Genomic DNA, 19227 nt, shown 5'->3' with positions numbered 1-19227 from the left:
AAAAAAATCTCATTAACATTAAAAATGTCTTTTGTAAGAGTAAGACAGCAGAAATGGCAGCAAATATTACAATAGTTCAGTAAAAATATTGTAAGTGGGGGAAAAGGACCGGATTGGTTATAATGTGAGTACAATAACACAGAGTTATAAAGATACTTGAAAAAACAGATAATCTTTTAATTCTATATATAACCCCTTTGTAAACGCTGTTCACCGAAGTCTATTTACCAACATACGTAAAGATATTACACATAAAAAAATACACGGAAACATTGGAAATCAGTTTTTGGCACAACACCGGCACGTTTATGGAAACGTCTTTGCCGTTGTTTGGCACTTTCACTCCATTATAGATACCCTAAATCTCATCGTTACCCACAGGGAACACCGTGGGTACTGTGAAAGCAAAAGCACTAATGTCGTCGGTGCCGTGAAGCAGCAATGACCGAACAAAGACTACTCCAGCCTGCGCGTGCTGCGAGCTCTCTGATCATAGGCGCGTGTATATGATGGGGATTCTTTCATAGTTACAGCTAGATTACACACGCTTTGATTTTTTATAGTTTGACTATGTTATAACGGACAGACAACAATGGAAACTGTTTATTCTAGCTTATGCCAGACTGGTGGAAATGTTAAAAAACAATAATATGTAGTATTTTGATTACACTAATGTTTTGCAAATACCGCTTATGATGAGATATTAGGGCTTTTAGATTCCTGCCCATTTCTAACTCCATTTAATCTTGATTTGTACTTACCCAAACAGTTTCTGGTGTCAGTATAAATTCCACATTTTGAAGAATATACAGACAGCAGTTGGTGAGGAAGGAAAACGGAGAGCAGGACCCGTTTATCCCCCTGTCGCTGACAGCGAGAAGAAATGCAGAAAATTATCAAAAGAATGAACTGCCAGCTGCTACTACATGCCACCCAGGGGCAACTCAGCCATTTACAAGCAAGATATCCCACTCAAATGGCTCTGCGTGGTTATTCCAATGCCTTTTCCCACATGGGAATAGTGTGGTAACAAGCTTGCAGAGATATTGTATATTAGACGCAGATGGTTACTGCAAACAACCATGATTTTCCAAAAAAGAAAACATGGCAAAATAAACTTTCATAGGTTTATTAAATATTGAATGTATTTATCTACACTCAAAATAAGACCAAATACATTTTAATGGTCAAATTTTCCAAGCCAACAGACGCTGGCTAATATGAAAGATAAAGAGCAACATCAGTAGATGGAGGAAACATCCAGACAGAACATGTTTGTCTTTGCATGTCCAACGGGCAGCCATCCATAACAGGTTCATTTACACCACACATTTACTTTCACACTGAAATGGGACTGGTCTAAATGTGTCCATAACCAATCAGAAGTGGTGCCAGGAGGCAGACCTCAGCCAATGGGAGTACGGAGAGGCGCGCTACAATAAAGGGATGTGCTGAAAAGGACACTGCATGTCTCTTCTCACGGTCTTGCTTTCATTTTCTTCTCGAAGAAAATTAACGGATTAAAAAAAGAAATAAGATTAAACCTGAGGTCAGCTACTTCCAAGAGATGCCAATAGTTGTCACTCCGCTGCACTATTGGTGTCCTTGTCCAATTGCACATCACAGCCCCCTCCCCCAGGCAATAAACACAAGCACAGGAAAATAAGTTGACGCACTTTATTCCTAAAACAGAAGCCACACCACCGACTGCTGGCATGGCATTCATATAGAATTATTTTATATATATTGCCGTTTGGTTTTTGTGTCTAAATGTGTGGTATAAAATACTATATACAACAATGTACCTCTTTATTTGAACACAGTGAAGTTCATTGCTGTACAAGTCCTCTGTAGCTACAGCTTTGCTGTAAGGTCTTCACGCTCAAAGGCATGAAACATAGTTCTCCACTCTAATTCTTCTGTACATTGTGACAATACAAATATTCTGTCTCCATTACAAAAAATAATACTCTAAAAGCAACCTACTGGGACTTTCATTTTTATGGGATTTTTTCCTCTGGTGTTTTTATTAAGACGATTACATATATCTTAGACCAATTGCTTTAAAGCAGGAAGGTGATATAAACCTTCTCCATTTTTTATATATAAAAGAGGTTAAGAAATAAGACAAATTATACATTTAAAAACTTACAATAAATAAGATAAATGCAGGCATTTTGTTTGGATACAATTACATCCAAAGGAATAAAAAGGAATTTCATGTCTTAAAACCAAAGATCCATTCTTGGGTTTTTTCCTTGATCAAATATGTCCCTTTTCTTCCAATAATTTTACAGATAAACTTGTCTCATCGATACAGACTGGCCAGTGACTGTGCTGCCATGCTACATATCATGACAACCAATCTGTCATTCTTTCACGTTCATTGAATGCAATTCAGCTTCTAGTTTCCCCTCTTTTTTATTCCCTTGTCTCTACGTGCATGTCTTTAAATCACAGGGACAGAATATCCAGTCTCACGGGGGAGGGGGGGAGGGGGGGGGGCGGCGTGGTGGAGAAGGACTGGCTAGGCTTGGAAAACCATCTGATCCCATCTTGATGCAGGATCCAGCTCCGTACACTGGTTTTCACTCATTATGACCCCCCGCCGCCTTCTTCCTGTAACAGCCTGATGTTTACAACATGTTCATGATGAAGTTGTACATCTGGTTGAGCACCACAAAGTGAATTGGTAGACACGATCGTCGGTCTTGCGTAGCCGGGTCACATGTCAGCCAGGAGAGGGCGTTGTACTGCTCCAGCACAAATCTGCCGAGGAACACAGGCATACAAAACGGTTACGCTTCAACGTTCAATCGATGAACATTAAAACATGCGGCAACTTTTACCAGCATTGTGCACAAACCAGCGTCAGTCTGAAATCGGCTACAAATAGAAAACTCACCCTGGAAACAGTCAGCAGGGTGGTAATAGTAATTTGTGCACTCGACCTGATGCAGAGTGTGTGCTGGTGTTGTTTACCTGAGTACATCTGAGGTCTGATTGGAGTCGAGGGGGTGGGAGTGTTTGCTGTGCAGCAGTTCATCTGATTGCACTGAAGCCACATGGAGGTGCAAAGAGGCCTGAGAGGAAGCACGGGGGGAAGAGGTGGCGTCAGAGGCATTATAATGAAGTTATCAACCTTTCATTACATGTCATTTAAATAATGACAGCTCTTTTCACAGCAGAAGGGTAGCAGCAGTGAGTCTGCAGCCAATTCCAGAAGCAATGGATAAAAAGACAAACAAAACAAAACGACCTTATTCTAAGTACAACACACTTTGATTGTGTGCAATTACGCACAAGGCTTCAATCACACTTGCTCAAGCAGCAACATTCTTCACCAGCCTTACAAATTTACTGCATTTCCGACATAGCTGTGGTTTATTGGGGTGGTGAACCAAGTCTATGCCAGAGCGGTCAGAGCTATCAGCTGAGCCCGGGATTAACAACCAGCACTGTTTATAACGGCCACGCAGAGCTCTGTCGTAAAAAAGTGTCAGTGCATTTTAGTAGAACACCCGACAGGTAAGAAAAAAGGTCAGGGTTGCAACCCACACAGGACACTGGTGTTGGGCTTTGGGTGATAATGTTCAGGACGGCTCCTTAAATTCACTAGTAGGGCTGTGCGATATGACCAACATCTCATATCCCGATATAAGACATCTATCAGCCCGACAACAATACAAATCACAAAAATGTTACACTTTCTGAAAATTCTGTGAATCTCGGGCAGCTCGACTTGCGTGAAGAGTTTCCAGCTGGGTGTCGTGCACCTGGAGTCGAGTGTTTTGACAGATGCATGAAACGATAAATTTTAGACATAAGTTGTAAGGTCGCTGTATTCTTTGTATTTATTAGGTGGCGTGCTGCAGGGAAAAGCGCGCTCTAACGTTTGAGTCTGAGGCTTATTTGGAGCACCTGACGGCTCTTTTTTGCTTCTCGTCTGTAAACTCTCTCCACACTCTTTCACGTGATCGCTGCGTAGGTGGTAGAAGACGTTTGTCGTGTGGAGTCTGAGGTGGGGGCCGGCTTCCTGCATAATTACAGTTTTCTGGTTCGTGTCAGACTTTTCATAACCAACCCATGTCCGTGCTACAGAGGCAGCCCCTCCTTTAGGAATAAGGTGCTGGATTTGTTTTGACTGGTCCTTCTGTTTGTCATCATTTTAGTTTATTTTGAAAAATCTCAACAGCATCTTGAGCTTTATTGTGAAAGGTTTATGTGGAAAATAAACAAGCAGACGCTGGGTTTACCGTCGTTGTTGCTAATGACAACACATAAAAACAGTGACTTGTCTGTCCGTAGTGTGGTTATTTTAAATATAAGAGAAAGAGAGAACTTAAAAAAATTAATATGGCTGCTTCAAAATAAAATAAATAAAAATACAATATTGCCATAAATAGTTTATTTTGCGACACCACGAAACAAACGATAGCGTGACATGAAACAATGTTTTCATATCGTCATCAGATGTATATCATCATATTGAACAGCCCCAGTAAAGATGCAGGAGTATCCTTAAGTAGTACCTTGAGAAAGAGTGGGCACTGGTTCTGAGCCTGCGGACAGGCTGACCAGAACCAGTCGGGTAGTGGGCCGGCTTTGGCCGTGGAGACGAAGTAGCCGAGTGCCAGAGGCTGCTGCAGGAGGTTAGGAACTTCTTCGTGGGACTCCATACGATCGGTACTCTGACCCTGCAACGAGGTGGAAACTCGAGATAAACTTTTTGCTTTCTAAGCGTCATGTTGCACAGCGTGTGTGTGCGTTATGTACATGTTGTACCTTGCTGCCATCACCTCCGTGGTGGTAATGAGAGCCAGGGGAGTGCACCGGGGAGGTGGTAGGTGAGATGTTGATGATGTCTGGATCCACTAAATCGTTCTCCTGGTCGAGCAGGGCCAAGATCCCGATAGCATCAGAGCCATCTGTGGAGAAGAGAACAGCTCAATAGGATCTGCGATTGGAGGGTGAGTGTGCCACTTACTGTAATGCAAATTGTGACTGTAAATATAGCTTCTTTTTCTGCCAACAAATGTATTTTTCGCAAAAGAAATGAGCTGAAGACCCCTGAGGGTGCCATAGATGCAGAAAGCATGTATGCAACCATGACTACTATTCATTCTTAACAGACTAGAAAAGTAAACAGGGAGGATTTGGAAACAAACTGCACTGAACGGGGGGGGGGGGGGGGGGGGGGTTGCTGTGAGACAAACAAACAAGAAACAGCTGCTGAGTGAAAGACAGATAAAGGAGAACGACTGACCAGTGGTGGGATTGAGAATGTCGATGTTGGTGTCGATGTTGGTGTAATTGCAGCTGGCGACCTGGACGATGGCAGAGGTGGGGAAGACCAGGATGTGGGTGCAGGAAGTGTCCTGCGGCGTGCTAAGCTGCGATGTCTGCATGTTTAAGGTGGTGCTGCGGCCAAACACCGAGCCCGTCGACACCGAGTCTGAGAGGACGCACAGAGGAGAGAGAAAGGGTCAGTGAAGACACACAATATGAACAAGAATCCATTCACAATCCTTTTGTCTAGTACAAGTAAAGTGATTAAACTGGTGCTCGCTGAGCAAATTCATCCCATCCCAATCGTTAAAAGTGATTTAATTTCACCGCACCATCGTGACTATGTTAACAGAAAAGCCGAGTTAGAGCTTTAACTGATTAACACAGCTACGGCATTCAAAATTGAAAGAATTAACTGATTAAATATTCATATGTGTTAATTTTTGCAGCTAAAAATCACAGTATTAGGTTTTCAAAGCGTATTTTAAAGCGTCCTCACATATATACACACCACGGAGGAAAGTAGATTCTGAATGTCAGAACAGCTGTTACATTTAGTGCCAACCCCCTTAGTCATAGTCATCTGAGGCTAACACAGCCTCGCTAATCTCTTTCAGCTTGAAGGGGTTTTTAGAAAGGAGATGTCCTCAGCTTGGCATAGCTCAACAGAATCCCAGCATGATGCACTGACAATCCCCCCCTACTCGTTTCCCAAAATAAACCCATTGATCTGGCTCTCCATCACACTGCATTGAGATCAATGAGTATCTGAGAGGTAGTGCTTTATGAGCGAAAGGTACACGATCTTCCCTGCCATCAATCCACCCTGGACGGGGAAGGGAAGGGGGGGGCATTGTGATACGCTCCTACCATCCATCATGCCACACACACACACACACACACACACACACACACACACACACACACACACACGTTGCCTCTCTGGGTGAAGTACTGTCACTCAGATACGACGTGTACATTAAATCAGTACGTTTATTTAGAATCTTTGTCAAGCGCACACGTTGTACCTGGCATGATGATAAAGGATCCCTGTGGCTCCATGGCAACCAAGCACACGCTGAGGATGCTGGGGGTGTCCGAGGCAGAGATGCCACACATTCGGCACATGTCCTTCAGACGTCGACTCAGCGACTGCAGGTTTCTCCTGTTCAACAGAATGCTCCAGTCTGGGACACAGAGGCGAGACAAAGGGGAGACTGAGTGAATCGTACACTGGTACGAAAACACTTCAGTGCTCGACAATCTGGTTTTTGGCCTCGGCAAACTTTAAAAATAAATAAATAAATGAATGAATGAATGAATCAGCACGACTGTCCTCCTTACCTTTCAACTCTCCGTGCCCGATCCTGCCTAGTCGGCCAATCACCACCCTCCAGGGAAGGGATGTCATCTGCACGAGTCCCAAACACCAATCCCACAGTTTCTGTAAGCCGAGACGCCGAACTGACCCCTTTTTCCTCCGTGCCCTGCAGAACACACACAGCACAAACACGTCAAAACCTCGCGTTAGCCACTCAGCAGGGGTTCAATGCAGGATAAGCTGAACTAGGGCTGGGCGATATGACCCAAAATTCATATCTCGATATTTTTTAGCTGGACGGCGATATAAGATATATATCTCGATATTTTTTTTTAAAAGCCATAAAGTAAGAACAAAATGAGAGTTCTTAGTCAAAGCTGTGTCCCAGATGTCACACAGGCACTTTTATTAACATAGAGCAGATGTACATAAAATTTACTCAAAAATAAATTATGAGCATTTATTAAATAATAATGCTCCATAAATAAAAGAAAACAATGTTGTTTTTGTGCATAACAAAAAGCTCACAATTGTGCAGTCAAAATGTAAACTAAAAGACGCTGAGCATAGTAACAAAGACAGATTTCACAGCTGCTCTGTTCCCAACTTCTACTCTGTGACTGACAGCATTGAGTTTGAAATCCTCTTCGTAACCACGTCTCTGAACAGGTGCCATTTATGGTCCTTATACACAGTAGGGTAATATTACGTTGAAGCACAGTACGTATCACTCCGCGAAGGCTCCTCGGTAGCCGTAATGCGCCGACAAACTATCAAGCGGTGCAGCTCCGTAGCTTACCAAAGTCGTAATAAAACATTTTTGACAGATTGCTGAGCGCTGTGTTCCACATAAAATCGGTTCACGGCCATCAAACACAACCAGAATTCATACATAAGGTGCGCTGTCAACTTTTGAGAAAATGCAAGGATTTTAGGGTTAGCACGGTTAGCTCGTTAACACGTTGACGCCGTCCAGCCCCACGCACGGGTCGATGCGCAGTAACTCGTTAACGGAGATTTGCCGTGTCCATCTTGTCGCTTCCTGCACGTGAAGCAATGGGGGAGGAGGGGGAGTTGTCTTCAGTGAAGGCGAGGCGGAGTAACGTTGCGTAGAGACAAAAGTGGACGAAAGAGAGGCAAACTTGCGGCTCCACAACTATAATTATAACGTAACATAGACTATATCGATATAAAGGATATTGTCACATCTTATATCTCGTATAAAAATATATCGATATGTTTTAAAAACTCGATATATCGCCCAGCTCTAAGCTGAACCTCTTGCCTGTTGTCTAAATTTGAGTGCTAAGCGTCGTGCAGATTAGATATGAAGCAGACACCCTGAGTGACATCGAGGTTAAACACTTGTGTAGAGTAATATTAAACAGCCAGGTTTTGTTTCATAAAAACATGCCACGGTCCAAACTGTGAAGATGGCAGGTTTGTAACGCTGATGCAGTCCTACCTGTGGGGTACATCTATGTTGATGATGCAGGTCTCCAGCAGTTCCCCATACAGGTCAGTGCAGGTAGCCAGAAGCCACCGTTGGTCGTGGGACAAACAGTAACCTACAAATAGCACGTTGTACTTCTGCGAGGCCTCTCCAAACGTCTCCCCCAGCTCTGTCTGCTTGTCCTTCACAGGTGCGAGGATGAACGGCGGCGTGTACAGACGCAGACACTCTGGCCTCTGCAGATGGAAAAAAAGATTCAGGATTTATGTTTCACCTCTTCTGCACCAAAGGATAAATACTAGATCTCTTCTGTCTTGGCTGACTTCCCATATTATTTATGGATAAATATGCTAATGTGTCTGTCCCATTGTCCCACCCATATCCCAGTTGTTTCTCCAAGGTACTTCAAGGCTTTCCAGTGTATAAAAGGAAAAGGTAGCATTGCTGTGAGGAAGGAAGTCAGCTGAATTAGGTCCTGATCTAAAGCACCCCTTTGTCTAAACTGGGAGTCAAGATCCCATTATGAAGGTCTCAGGGAGCTAGCCAAGCACATAATGGAAAGAAAACTCTGGAGGAGCAGAGGGTTACAAGTTCCTTTGGTCCGGTTCCAGTTTCAAAAAAAAAAAAAAAAAACCCTCTGGGGATGGTTAAGTCTGAAAACTATTTCTTTCTGGTTGCACACTCAACACAGCTGGGGCTCGAGGCTGGACCACATCAGGTCAGGTTCATGTTTGGCCTGAAACACTGCTGCTGGGGTCGGAGTGCCACCCTCTCTTTGCTCTCGATCGATCAGAGAAAGGAGGATACCCGGACAATAACACTAACTCACAGGACCAAAAGAGAGCACTGTGAGTTTGACAACGCCTACAACCTGGCTTTTGCTGCATTTACCTCCGGGCTCTTCAGTGCAGTGTCTATGGCCAAGCCCGGGCCGAAGCCGGTCAGTGATTTGACGTTGGTGGAGGCGGGCAGTGGCCGTCTGCACTGAGTGAACACTGAGAATGCGAGCGATTTGAGGTGCTGGGCGTAGATATGACGGTCTTCACCTCGCACTGGCTGAAGCAGGTACTGGCATGGGATAATCTGAGGTTTAACAGAAGAGAACGAAAGGGACACAAAGTTTTTAAAATGACAGGTAACCAAACTCTAAACTCTTTACCAATGCTTCTTTACATGCAACATGAAAAGTGGGAAGTAGCACACATGTTATGGTTGTGGAACAACACTGCAGTTCCCACGATGAGAATGAAATCAAAACAACATGCAGGACCTCTCCTTTGAAATCTACTTACTTGTACAGAAACAGAATTGCGGATGTGTGGAGGCAGCGACTGAAGCATCTCAAGGTAGCAGCGTAGCAGACCCAGCGTCCACACGCTGGATTGTGCGGGCACTGGCCCCGCGCCCCTGTCCGCCTCCTCGTAGCTAAAGGGGTCCACAATGTAAACAACGATGGCAGGTGGGTACGTGACAGCGTGGGACTCCCCATCCGTGGGCACTCCCACCTTCTCTCGCTCCAAAGTGCTACAGAAAATACAAGGACTCATTTTACGCTCAGCCAACTTATTCGCTTTAGATCATAAATGCTAAACTTTATTTTTTTGCATGAAAGTGTTTAGTATTAATACTTTTCTGTTGGATGTATGAGGGCTTTTGTGTTCTGACAATACCTCTCGGGGGGCTCTGTGGGCCCCTGGGCTTGGCTGCTGGAGTTGTCCCCCGAGGCACCGGTATTCTGGGTACCAGCCTGCTGTCCCAGCTGTCCACTCTGGGGGCCGCCTCCCTGGCCCTGGCCGCCCATGCTCCCAAAGGGGGGAAAGGAGCCGGGCTTGGCAGGTATCGTGCTGCCGGTCTGGCCTGACGATGTCACGAGGTTGTTGGAGGGCGCAGAGCTGTTGGAGGGCCCGCTGCTGCTGGGAACAGTGGAGCCAGCGGCGTTCACTGAAGCCTGCTGGCTGGCTGTGCTGGAGGTGGAGTTAGATAGTTGTGTGGATGATGACTGGTTGGATGAGGGTGTGGGGCTGGGCTGCGTAAGGAGAGAGCTGTCTAATGCCTGTGATGCGAGGTATGGAGCTGCATCGAGAAACAACACAGGAAAGAAGAGCGCACATCGTTGGACTTTTATCAATAAGATAAAGCAGACTGAAAATAAAAAATGATACTCCATTTACTACTTTTCAACATCCTCCTACTCTGATCACGCTTCTTTGGAAGCTCTGCTCGCTTTCAAGCAGTCAAGGTTCTCCAGCCAGCCTTTTTATCACATAGCAATATATTAATAACTACATCAAGAGGTGTTAAAAGGTGGAAATTCAGCACCAAAGAGCTGAATGAACCATATTATCCACCAGAACAACCAGCAGCCACACAGAATCAAGCACGTGGTAGGAAATGTCAGCGTAACGTACCGAGGTTGTGGCGGCACACTTGTGCATAGAGTTTGAGCTTAGCGAAGGTGTCACTGTTGCTGCTGGCAGCCTTGAGGAACCAATCACTGACTGGCTGATCCACGGGGGTCTTGGCTCCGTTGCCACCAACAAGGACGATGCCATCAGCGTAGCCTTTGGAAATGGGCCGGTGCTGTCCCAGACGACATGACTGGAGGAAAATGGATAATGGCGGCGTGTGAAAAACAGAGTATGATACATAGATTTACTTTCATTAGTTTGATTTAGCTAAAGAAAGTGCCGAGAGTAGTTGTTGTGTGGTGACAAACTAAAGGGGCATCGTATGGACATTTAATCCTTACCTCATAAACAGCGGTGAGGTCTCTGAAGAAGGTCTTGGCACCACTGAGCAGAGCCTCGTTGTCAGGACAAACAACCAGATAGCCGATGTCCCGCTGGGAGCCGAAGGGATCCAGCAACAGCTTCTCCCAGTAGGGCAGACCAAATGGAGACAGTACCACAAAGTCATACTCATAACCCACTAAGAAGGTGGGGATGGGTAGAGGCTCCGGGGACTCGTCTGTGCCTGTGGAGGTGATGGGAAACAGGAGAAGAGTGAAGGTAAAACCAAGCGTGGGTGGAAAGAAGCCGAAAGCAACAAGAAATAAACCAAAGAGTGAAAATAGTTAACTGGTAAGCTGTCACATTCAAACTTTCACTGTGAGGTCACCCAGCAACGTGACAGCTCCTCCCAGCAGAACCACAGCAGAGGGGCTTCACCCACTACTGATGTGACGGTCTCCAGAGCTTTGCTCCCTCGAGATTCAAACGTCATCCACAACGTTTCTTAATCATCCTTATGCTACAAACTAAGGATCTGACCGGCAATTCTTTTCAGTTAGCACTTTTGCACTCAGACAAGCAAGATTCAGGGATTTTACTCAGTCTGACACCTCTTCATCTTCTGTATCAGGAAACGAAAACAGTCAATCGCTAATAGCGTCGCGTGAATAGCAGCGAGGTCTCAGAGTTTAACACGGGATTTACCGTAAGAGCCCCGTCCAGCCATCTTGTGGAACTGCTGCCAGGTGAGGGGACCCTGAACGCCCCATGACCGCACCGTCCTTTTCTTCTGGATTGCATCCTGGAGTACGGGCTGCAGGGACATCAGCACCCGCAGCACATCCTGAGAGCACAGCGCACTCACGTCCACTGCTGGAGGACAGGTGAACACAGGAGACAGAGATTCATCACAACACCAACATTACGGGGGGGAAACAAACCATGGACTTTAAACATGGTGTTTAAAGAACAATTATTTTGTTTCTCAAAACAAAAACTATTAAAAAAGCAGGTTCTTGAAGGCGTTACGTCCTCACCATTTTGTTTGGCCCAGTTGTGCAGACAGGTGCTCTTGACCAGCGCCTCGTCCACCTTGCCACCTGACATGTTGTCCATGAACTGCCTGCCGTGCTCCATGGCCATGTAGCAGTCGCTGCGGTAGTCCCTCTCCTCTACCCGTACACATGGGGGTATAGGAGCCCCGCCTGGCCCCCGAGTCACTGCGTCATGCTCCAGAACTGAAATGGGTGAAAAGGGGTTTGTGCACTGATCCTGCAGGAGCAGAATCAGCTCGTCCGAGATATGGTCGCTTCTCCCGGCTCCATTTCTCTCCAGCGAGGAAAGCCGCAGCTCCTCGAAGCGCTTCTCTGCCTCTCTGCTGATGTCCGTGCCGCGGCCGATGATGTCCAGCTCGTCCTCCAGGAAGAGGCCCGAGCCGTTCCCATAGCGCCTGTTGACCACGGCGCTGAAGCCACAGTTGCAAAGTTTCTGGGCCTCGCTGACCGGGTCGCTCAGGTACACGCCCGCATCCGCTCCTTTGATGTTCATGTTGCACTCGCAGATGCAGCAGCTGTCAAAGTTGCAGTCCTTGAAGAGGTTCATGACCGTCTCGGAGAGGATGAGGGTGACGTAGAGGCTGTGGGCCTCGGGGATGGAGGGTACCGTGGCCGGCTCCACCGAATTCAGCGGTCGGCAGGTGGAGGGGGTTGACGCCGCTGGGGAGCAGAGGTCAGAATTCTCGTACTTGATTGAACCCTGGACGCTGGAGGGGCCACGTGGCGTGCGGGGGGTGCGAGGCGTACGTGGGGTAGGGGCGGAGAAGCGGGGGGTGGCGGGTGAGGGCAGGATGCCGGTGCCACCACTGTTACTTGGTGGAGCGCTGTTGATCATGAAAGGCGTCTGGGTTTGAGGGGTGTACTCTTGGTCCATGGTGCTGCCCACACTGGGGATGTTACTGAGAAACGCAGAGAAATTAAAGAACACAAATTAGATCCGTCTCACGTACACGAGTCCCCTGGACAGAGGGTCTAACTGCGGTGCAAAGATATGGGAGACACCACACAGTTGTATGCAAAACATGGTTCTTCTTGGGTGCCAGATCAGTAACATTCAGTACACCGCTTGAGATAACAGCATACTGCCATCCACCTGTCTTGCTGAATTTGCGAAGACAATTTGAGTAATAAGGCAGTACAATAAGGAACGCAGAGTGGGTTCAGACACATGTTTACACATGAGGGAACACGAATGCAGGAGGGAGAGACTGCGAAACAAAAAAAGGCAGCAGAGGGAGAAGACATTCAATAAACATTTCAGCAAGCGTCCCTCTGAGGTGAGGACATTTTTGGGTTTGCAAGCAACTGTGAGGAAGCAGAGGGAGACAGAGTGTGTGAGAGAGCCAGAGAAGGGTGGGGGTGGGTGAGCACATCGTGTCCCTAGCTGCATGTCGGGGGAACAGCTCCTGGCGCAGACCCATTAGAAGGAAGTCCCAGCACAACACTCTCCAGCCGGGACACAGTCGCCATGGGATGCAGATGGCAAGGCAGCACCATAGCAACAATATACAAAGTGCTTATAGACACCTCTGTCTACCCACTCAGGCTCAACTTAGCGTTCCAATAACTTAAACCAAAACCTTACTAATGTTACAGTTATTCAAATATTTAAACCAAAAACACTGACCACCTTCTTTGCTTGTTATGCTCTACATCTGCAGTCATGCTCCAGTGTACTCGAGAGAGAAATGTTCTTAAATGATCTGCATCATCAGGCGACAGTATAACCCCGCAGATGCAATTAGTTCTGCTTTAAAAAAATGACTTCTTGTGGAAAAAACAATTAAAAAAAAAAATCAGTCAACCTTTCCAGCTGAGAAAGAGCACTTCCTGTAAGTAAAAAGCAACGCGTCTCGTATCTTTAACAACTAGCGTTTGGTCCAGTTCAGTCATTTGCTTTAAAGGGTTTTTATTATTTATAGAAAATTACATGGTTTGTTATGCAGTTTATCAATATGCATGTATTAGTCAAACACACAAAGTAAAGTAACACTGGTTAATACTGAAATAAGAAGTGCATCATTGTAAAAGAGGAGCAACAGAGCCTAGATAGCAATCAGCAAACACAAAGCTAATGTGAGGGTCGACCGAAGAAAGGCAGAAAAACCAAACGGTCAGAAATAAGTTTCCATGTTTGTGTGGAAAATAGCAGAGCTGCATGTGTGTAGCCAACAGCAGCACTGACAGATCTACTATAGCCGGCACGCTGCTATGAGCAGCTAGGTGGCATGGAGCCGCTGTGGGGGCCCATCTCACCACTGCGGTTATAATCCTCGCCTTCAACCAAGAAGGCATTTTACACTCGGATCCCTGCTCCGCCTGAGGCAGCCATGCATGGGAAATTGAGCTGACTGCTAAGGTGGTGTCCAGGGATAGACCAGAGGCTGTGTGGACAGACAGAGAGCAGGGTACACACTTCCTCGCACACCACACTCAACTAGAGCCCTGAATCAGAACAATTCTTTCAAACAGGCTGACATATCTGAATTAGTTCAACTGACTGTCAAAAGACAGAGAGAAAAAAAGACCTACAGAGTCACACCTGAAGGTAAACATCCAAATAATATCACAGAAACAGAGCAGCATACCTGTCCTTGTTAAGGTAGGTCATCACAGGCACGGAGTTGAGCATGTCCCTGCCCATGGTCCAGCTGGGTCGGTAGATGCAGTCCTCTGGTACTTTGATAGGTGGGAGACACTGACTGGGCAATGTCTTCAGCGGGGCAAACATGGAGCAGCCTACAAATAGCTGACACAGCTCTGGCTTGTACACAAAAGAATAGTCCTGCAAAATGGACAGAAAATAAGGCATCACTGTGTCTGGTCCTTTGGGGGCGGGGTAGCCACAAACAAACACCCAAAAGATGAATGACAAGCATCCCAAACAAATCCTGCGGCAGCTTCTTTTCACATTCAGATATTACCTGATACACAGTTATTGTATTGACAGTTTGCATGTTCTGTTTGGACGTGCTGCAGAAAATGAAATCAGATGCATGCACAGGCAGGACATACTGGTGCTGGCCAGATCCCGTTTGCAATATTTGCATCACTAGATTACTTTGATACTGGGCCAGTTACATTTTTGTTAAAAAAGATCATTTTTCCTTATTTTCTAGTAGATGTTTTTGCACGTTTAGATCACCCTACAAGAAGAGACCTCTGAAGCACGACAGACAAGAAATTCTAAATTCTGTGCATCACAACAAAAGATTGCTGTTCTTGCTCTTGGTATCCAGCAGATTGCATTGTGGTATGGGCCCTTGATTCCGAATCTGTTTTAAAAACCAAATCCACCAATAATCACCAGCTTTGACATCTACAGTTTCTGGCAGTAAATCCTCCCTACAGAGTCAGTCAGCTGTAAGTCTCACACCCACCTTGATCTCAGATGGCTTAGGGCTACAGAAGCTCTCCTCCACCTCAATCTTGAAGTGCCCTCCTAGAGTTGAAGGGCCTTCCACTGTTGTCATGCCCGTGCTGGGATCCATGGTGCAGTACTCCTTGCTGCACATGTTCATAGGTGAGTATCCCATGATGTGCTGCTCCAGGGAGGGAGGCGTGGGAAACATCTGGATTAGATGATCTGAACCTAGAATAGAAGAACCAGAGGGTAACGATGAAGGTCAGACTGAGGCTATAACGTGTCTGAAGAGGAACAAATGCAGGAGGTTTAAGGCAAACGTCTATTGCAAGACTACTGCTGTTATCACACAGCTTACACTGGGGATACAAGTAATTATAGGTCTGTATCCTATGTTTAAACCGCACTTCACAAACCATTTAGTAAGATAGTAACTACGGAAATAGCTTCACAAAAAATGTTTCAATTTTAGCTTTAAGTGTTACTAAGTGTTCTGCCTGCTGATGCATGTTTTATGTTTCTGTAATCAAATATGACAGCCATGGTGGTGCTACAGGCAGCTATAGCTATGTGACTACCAAACCAATGAATGTCTAATTCCTTACATTCCTCTAACAGGACTATCACCCTCATGTGAGGAAAAGTTTGCATTTGCATTAGGTATTCAATGCAAGACTATTTTCAGAATTCAGCTGGGCTGTTGAAACTCAGCTGTTGCAAAGGTAGATGATAGTGAAACCAGCAGCTCCTTTTTACATGTCTTGCATTTACATAAAGATAAGTCTGCAGCAGAATCCTGGTTAAATAAATAGATGGCCACAGTATGCTGAGGGAATATCCAACAACTAACTACTTTTGCTATTGTGAGATGCATCTGGGAGACCACACACAATTTAAAGTAAAGGCCACGGCCCTGGGCTGTACATAAAACTAAAGACAACGGTTGATCTGAGACCAATTTTCCTCACAGTGAAATATACAGCATCTTTAAAAGGCTCTAGTGTCCCAGTGCTCCAACCAACACTAAGCAACAGAAACATATTTTGTTTTTGTTGCTTAGAAAATCTCAGCTGCAGCTGACCTCAGACTAACAAACCAATAACTTCCAGCAGCAGCAGGTTTCTAAGCTGTCTGGTAGCGAACAGTCACACTTTTCACCACTAGGTGGCCAAATCCAGTCTGAGCAACAACTGTGTTTGAGCTGTAAAACATGAACTTCATTTAGTGGATTAAAGGATATGAAACCTTTAACCTCAGCTGAATACCAAGCGTGGGGAATACTGTGTTTATGTCTCAGGTGGCTTCTGGCAAAACCTCAGTGTATAATCCTTAATTTTCAGGGGCCTCACAGGTGCGACCAATCTGATTCTACATCTGTGTTTGGAGCCTAGGGAGGCATGGCACATTAACGGGGGGCAAGAGAGACAGTGGTGGGAGACTGAGCGATACATACAGGGTACAGGATCCAAGATGGATGATTTGTTTTCCTTGTTGCCAAATATCCCGTCCGTTCCATTCACCGGTCGCCTGGAACCCGGCTGTAGGAGGGAGAGGGACGAAAAAGAATAAAACACCTGATTAAGTCGGTATTTTTGAGTCAGTAAATATAGCTATTAATTCATTCCTGGTATTAGTCACACACAAATGGCTTGTAAATACCAGAGGTACCACTGCTCTGGCACAAAAGTGAAAGACACACAAAACCACACTCAAGATCTCTACTGACCGCCAGCTCATCCTCATCTGAGTTGAAGAGGTTGTCCAGGTCGTTGATGGACACCACCAGGTCCGTCTCGTGGATCAGGCTGGTGGAAGTCACGCGGTTGTGAGGCGCTGCACGCTGAGGGTCTGCGCACACAAACACTGCTGTAAATACTTCTCTCTTTCCACAAGTAGACGGCGGCTGTTTGAGAATCCACTGAAGGCAGCAACGTTGCTCTGAGCTGTGATCGTTTCGTTAGAATTCTCCAAAAATTCAATTAGTGAAATGCTTTCAGCATGACAAATCTGTTATATGAGATTTAAATTAAAAGTAATTGAGAATGAATGTTACTTATTTGGTAAATTAATTTCTATTGACATATTGGAAATGTAGCTAACAGGTTTCAGTCACTGTGGTGGCTCGCCAAAATCCATCTGAATACTAAAATGAAAAACGCTGGAGTTACTATGTCGGTCTTCTGAGAGCAACAGTACAACTGAGTGTGTTGGGGTGATGCTGGAAACAGGCTGCTTACCATCTGATGGGCCGGTCCCTCCATCCTCACCCTGTGAGAGAGAAAAGAGATTGGCTGCTTAGAACAACACAAACACTGAACTGTTACTGACACGCTGTTTCATAGCTTCATTAAACAATATTCTCAAATTAAATTGCACCGATATCAATGAAATTCTCACACAACTGCATGGTTATAGGCGTGTCAAATCTTTTAAGCCCAAAACTGTGATTCAGAAAATGTACAAATAAAGTTGATGAACTACAAAAACACAAAGAGAACCATTTCAAAAGCCACATGCTACCTTATCCAATCAATGTGCAAAATAATTCAACCTATCAATAACAAAAGTACAGTGAGAGAGGCAGACAAACGGGGAGCGGTAGATTCTCGTGTCTGCTGAGGCAAATAAGATTTCCAGTGCAGCCCAGAGTGAAATCACGATCCAAGGAATGGCCTGTTAGGCTCCTACACAGACATCGATATCTGGGAGGCCTGGCCTTCTGTGCCAGCGTGCTCTTGTGGCGTGTTGTGTGTACACTGTGTGCTGAGCAGTTTGAGAGGGGAACAGCAATGTTATGTCCCGGCCATTGATTTCATTACGCTCCAGGGTTTTCTCTGAGTAACGCAGGCTTTAATCTGTCTCCCTTAGAGGCCCAATCCAGGGCAGCGCACAACATCCCCACCAAGGCTGCAATCTATAGGCGGCAAAGACACCTTAACCCCTTATCAATAGCGTAGCCTTGGGTGGGAAGGTGTGTTAGCATCTGGCAAAAGACTCGAAAGCAGCCCAGCTTTCTTCTCCGTCTCACAAGACGAGTCGCCAGTAAGTGATTTAATAGTCTGATGAGCAGTAAATATGTCTGACTCGACAAATAAGTGTTATTAAAATAATGACTTAATCTCACATTAAGATTTAATTTGACACAGTAAAGTTAACCTTCACAGGCAGATTCTGAAGGTTTAGATTAAATATGTGGCACTCCATACTGTACAGTAATGCCACTGTTTTGCACATGTCTCAACTCTTTATATTTTTATGTATTTTATTTATTGTTTACTCTATTTAATTTGTAAAATATGTGTACACACACACACACACACACACACACACACACGCACACACACGCACACACACACGTAGAAAAATATTTAGTATACACATCCAGAAATGCATATACTATTATATATTGTACATATATTTATTAGTTTCAGATGCAGCCATTCTTGTATTTTGCTTGTTTACATTATTGTATTTTGCACAACTCTGTTGCTTGTGAAGCTCGCACACAAGAATTTCACTAACATGTGCTGTACCAATGTACCTGCACATGTGATGTGACAATAAAAGTGATTTGATTTGATTTGAGGTAGGAGGTGAAATTCATTGCAGCTACAACGATGAATGACTCAAGGGGAAAAAACAACAACAAAAACAAACCGAAAGACAACAAAATTATTAGTTTAAGAAATAACCAGTGCACGCTCACACGCAGAGCATGTGGTGGATGTGCACACACAAAGTAAAGCAGACAGACAGAGGGAGAGCTCCACTGCACACAGTGCTCTTAAGAGACTTCACTCCACCGAGAGCTGCCTTCACCCTCACATTTCTGCACACATCGGGGGCGTGCAGCGGGGTCGTAACCAGACAGAAGAGAAGGAAAATAGTTGAGTGCGCTTTTTAAGGCTCAACGCTTCAGTGAGTCGGGTTTGTGGCACTGTGACGTCCCGCTGGGGACGGGGACACAAACATCGAATCTCCCTTTCAAAATCGTACCAGCCAACAGGTGGCCCTTC

The 19227-nt window shown here is 45.4% G+C and overlaps 1 protein-coding gene across 1 annotated transcript in view; it reads right to left on the bottom strand.

Annotated features, from left to right (window-relative positions):
* Positions 1 to 1663: 1663 nt before the first annotated feature.
* Positions 1664 to 19227, bottom strand: part of med13a (mediator complex subunit 13a) — a 71344-nt gene continuing 53780 nt past the window's right edge. The window contains exons 11-30 of the mRNA XM_086307753.1: positions 17449 to 17479; positions 16938 to 17059; positions 16665 to 16749; positions 15228 to 15439; positions 14436 to 14632; positions 11830 to 12746; positions 11498 to 11665; positions 10813 to 11036; positions 10472 to 10661; positions 9734 to 10136; positions 9356 to 9587; positions 8955 to 9146; positions 8076 to 8299; positions 6634 to 6776; positions 6318 to 6476; positions 5267 to 5455; positions 4786 to 4928; positions 4533 to 4697; positions 2983 to 3083; positions 1664 to 2769 (exon numbers count right to left, since the gene is read on the bottom strand). Of these exons, the coding sequence (XP_086163879.1) occupies positions 2637 to 2769; positions 2983 to 3083; positions 4533 to 4697; positions 4786 to 4928; positions 5267 to 5455; positions 6318 to 6476; positions 6634 to 6776; positions 8076 to 8299; positions 8955 to 9146; positions 9356 to 9587; positions 9734 to 10136; positions 10472 to 10661; positions 10813 to 11036; positions 11498 to 11665; positions 11830 to 12746; positions 14436 to 14632; positions 15228 to 15439; positions 16665 to 16749; positions 16938 to 17059; positions 17449 to 17479 (4230 nt within the window). The 3' untranslated portion in view covers positions 1664 to 2636. The remainder of the gene's footprint in view (positions 2770 to 2982; positions 3084 to 4532; positions 4698 to 4785; positions 4929 to 5266; positions 5456 to 6317; positions 6477 to 6633; positions 6777 to 8075; positions 8300 to 8954; positions 9147 to 9355; positions 9588 to 9733; positions 10137 to 10471; positions 10662 to 10812; positions 11037 to 11497; positions 11666 to 11829; positions 12747 to 14435; positions 14633 to 15227; positions 15440 to 16664; positions 16750 to 16937; positions 17060 to 17448; positions 17480 to 19227) is intronic.

This window comes from Aulonocara sp. 'chitande type north' Nkhata Bay, linkage group LG10 (genome assembly GCF_057382095.1).
Source record: "Aulonocara sp. 'chitande type north' Nkhata Bay isolate Kocher_YH1m ecotype deep benthic linkage group LG10, A_spYH_male_GT1.1, whole genome shotgun sequence".
Lineage (NCBI taxonomy): Eukaryota > Metazoa > Chordata > Actinopteri > Cichliformes > Cichlidae > Aulonocara > Aulonocara sp. 'chitande type north' Nkhata Bay.
This window is presented reverse-complemented; position numbering and strand designations above follow the sequence as displayed.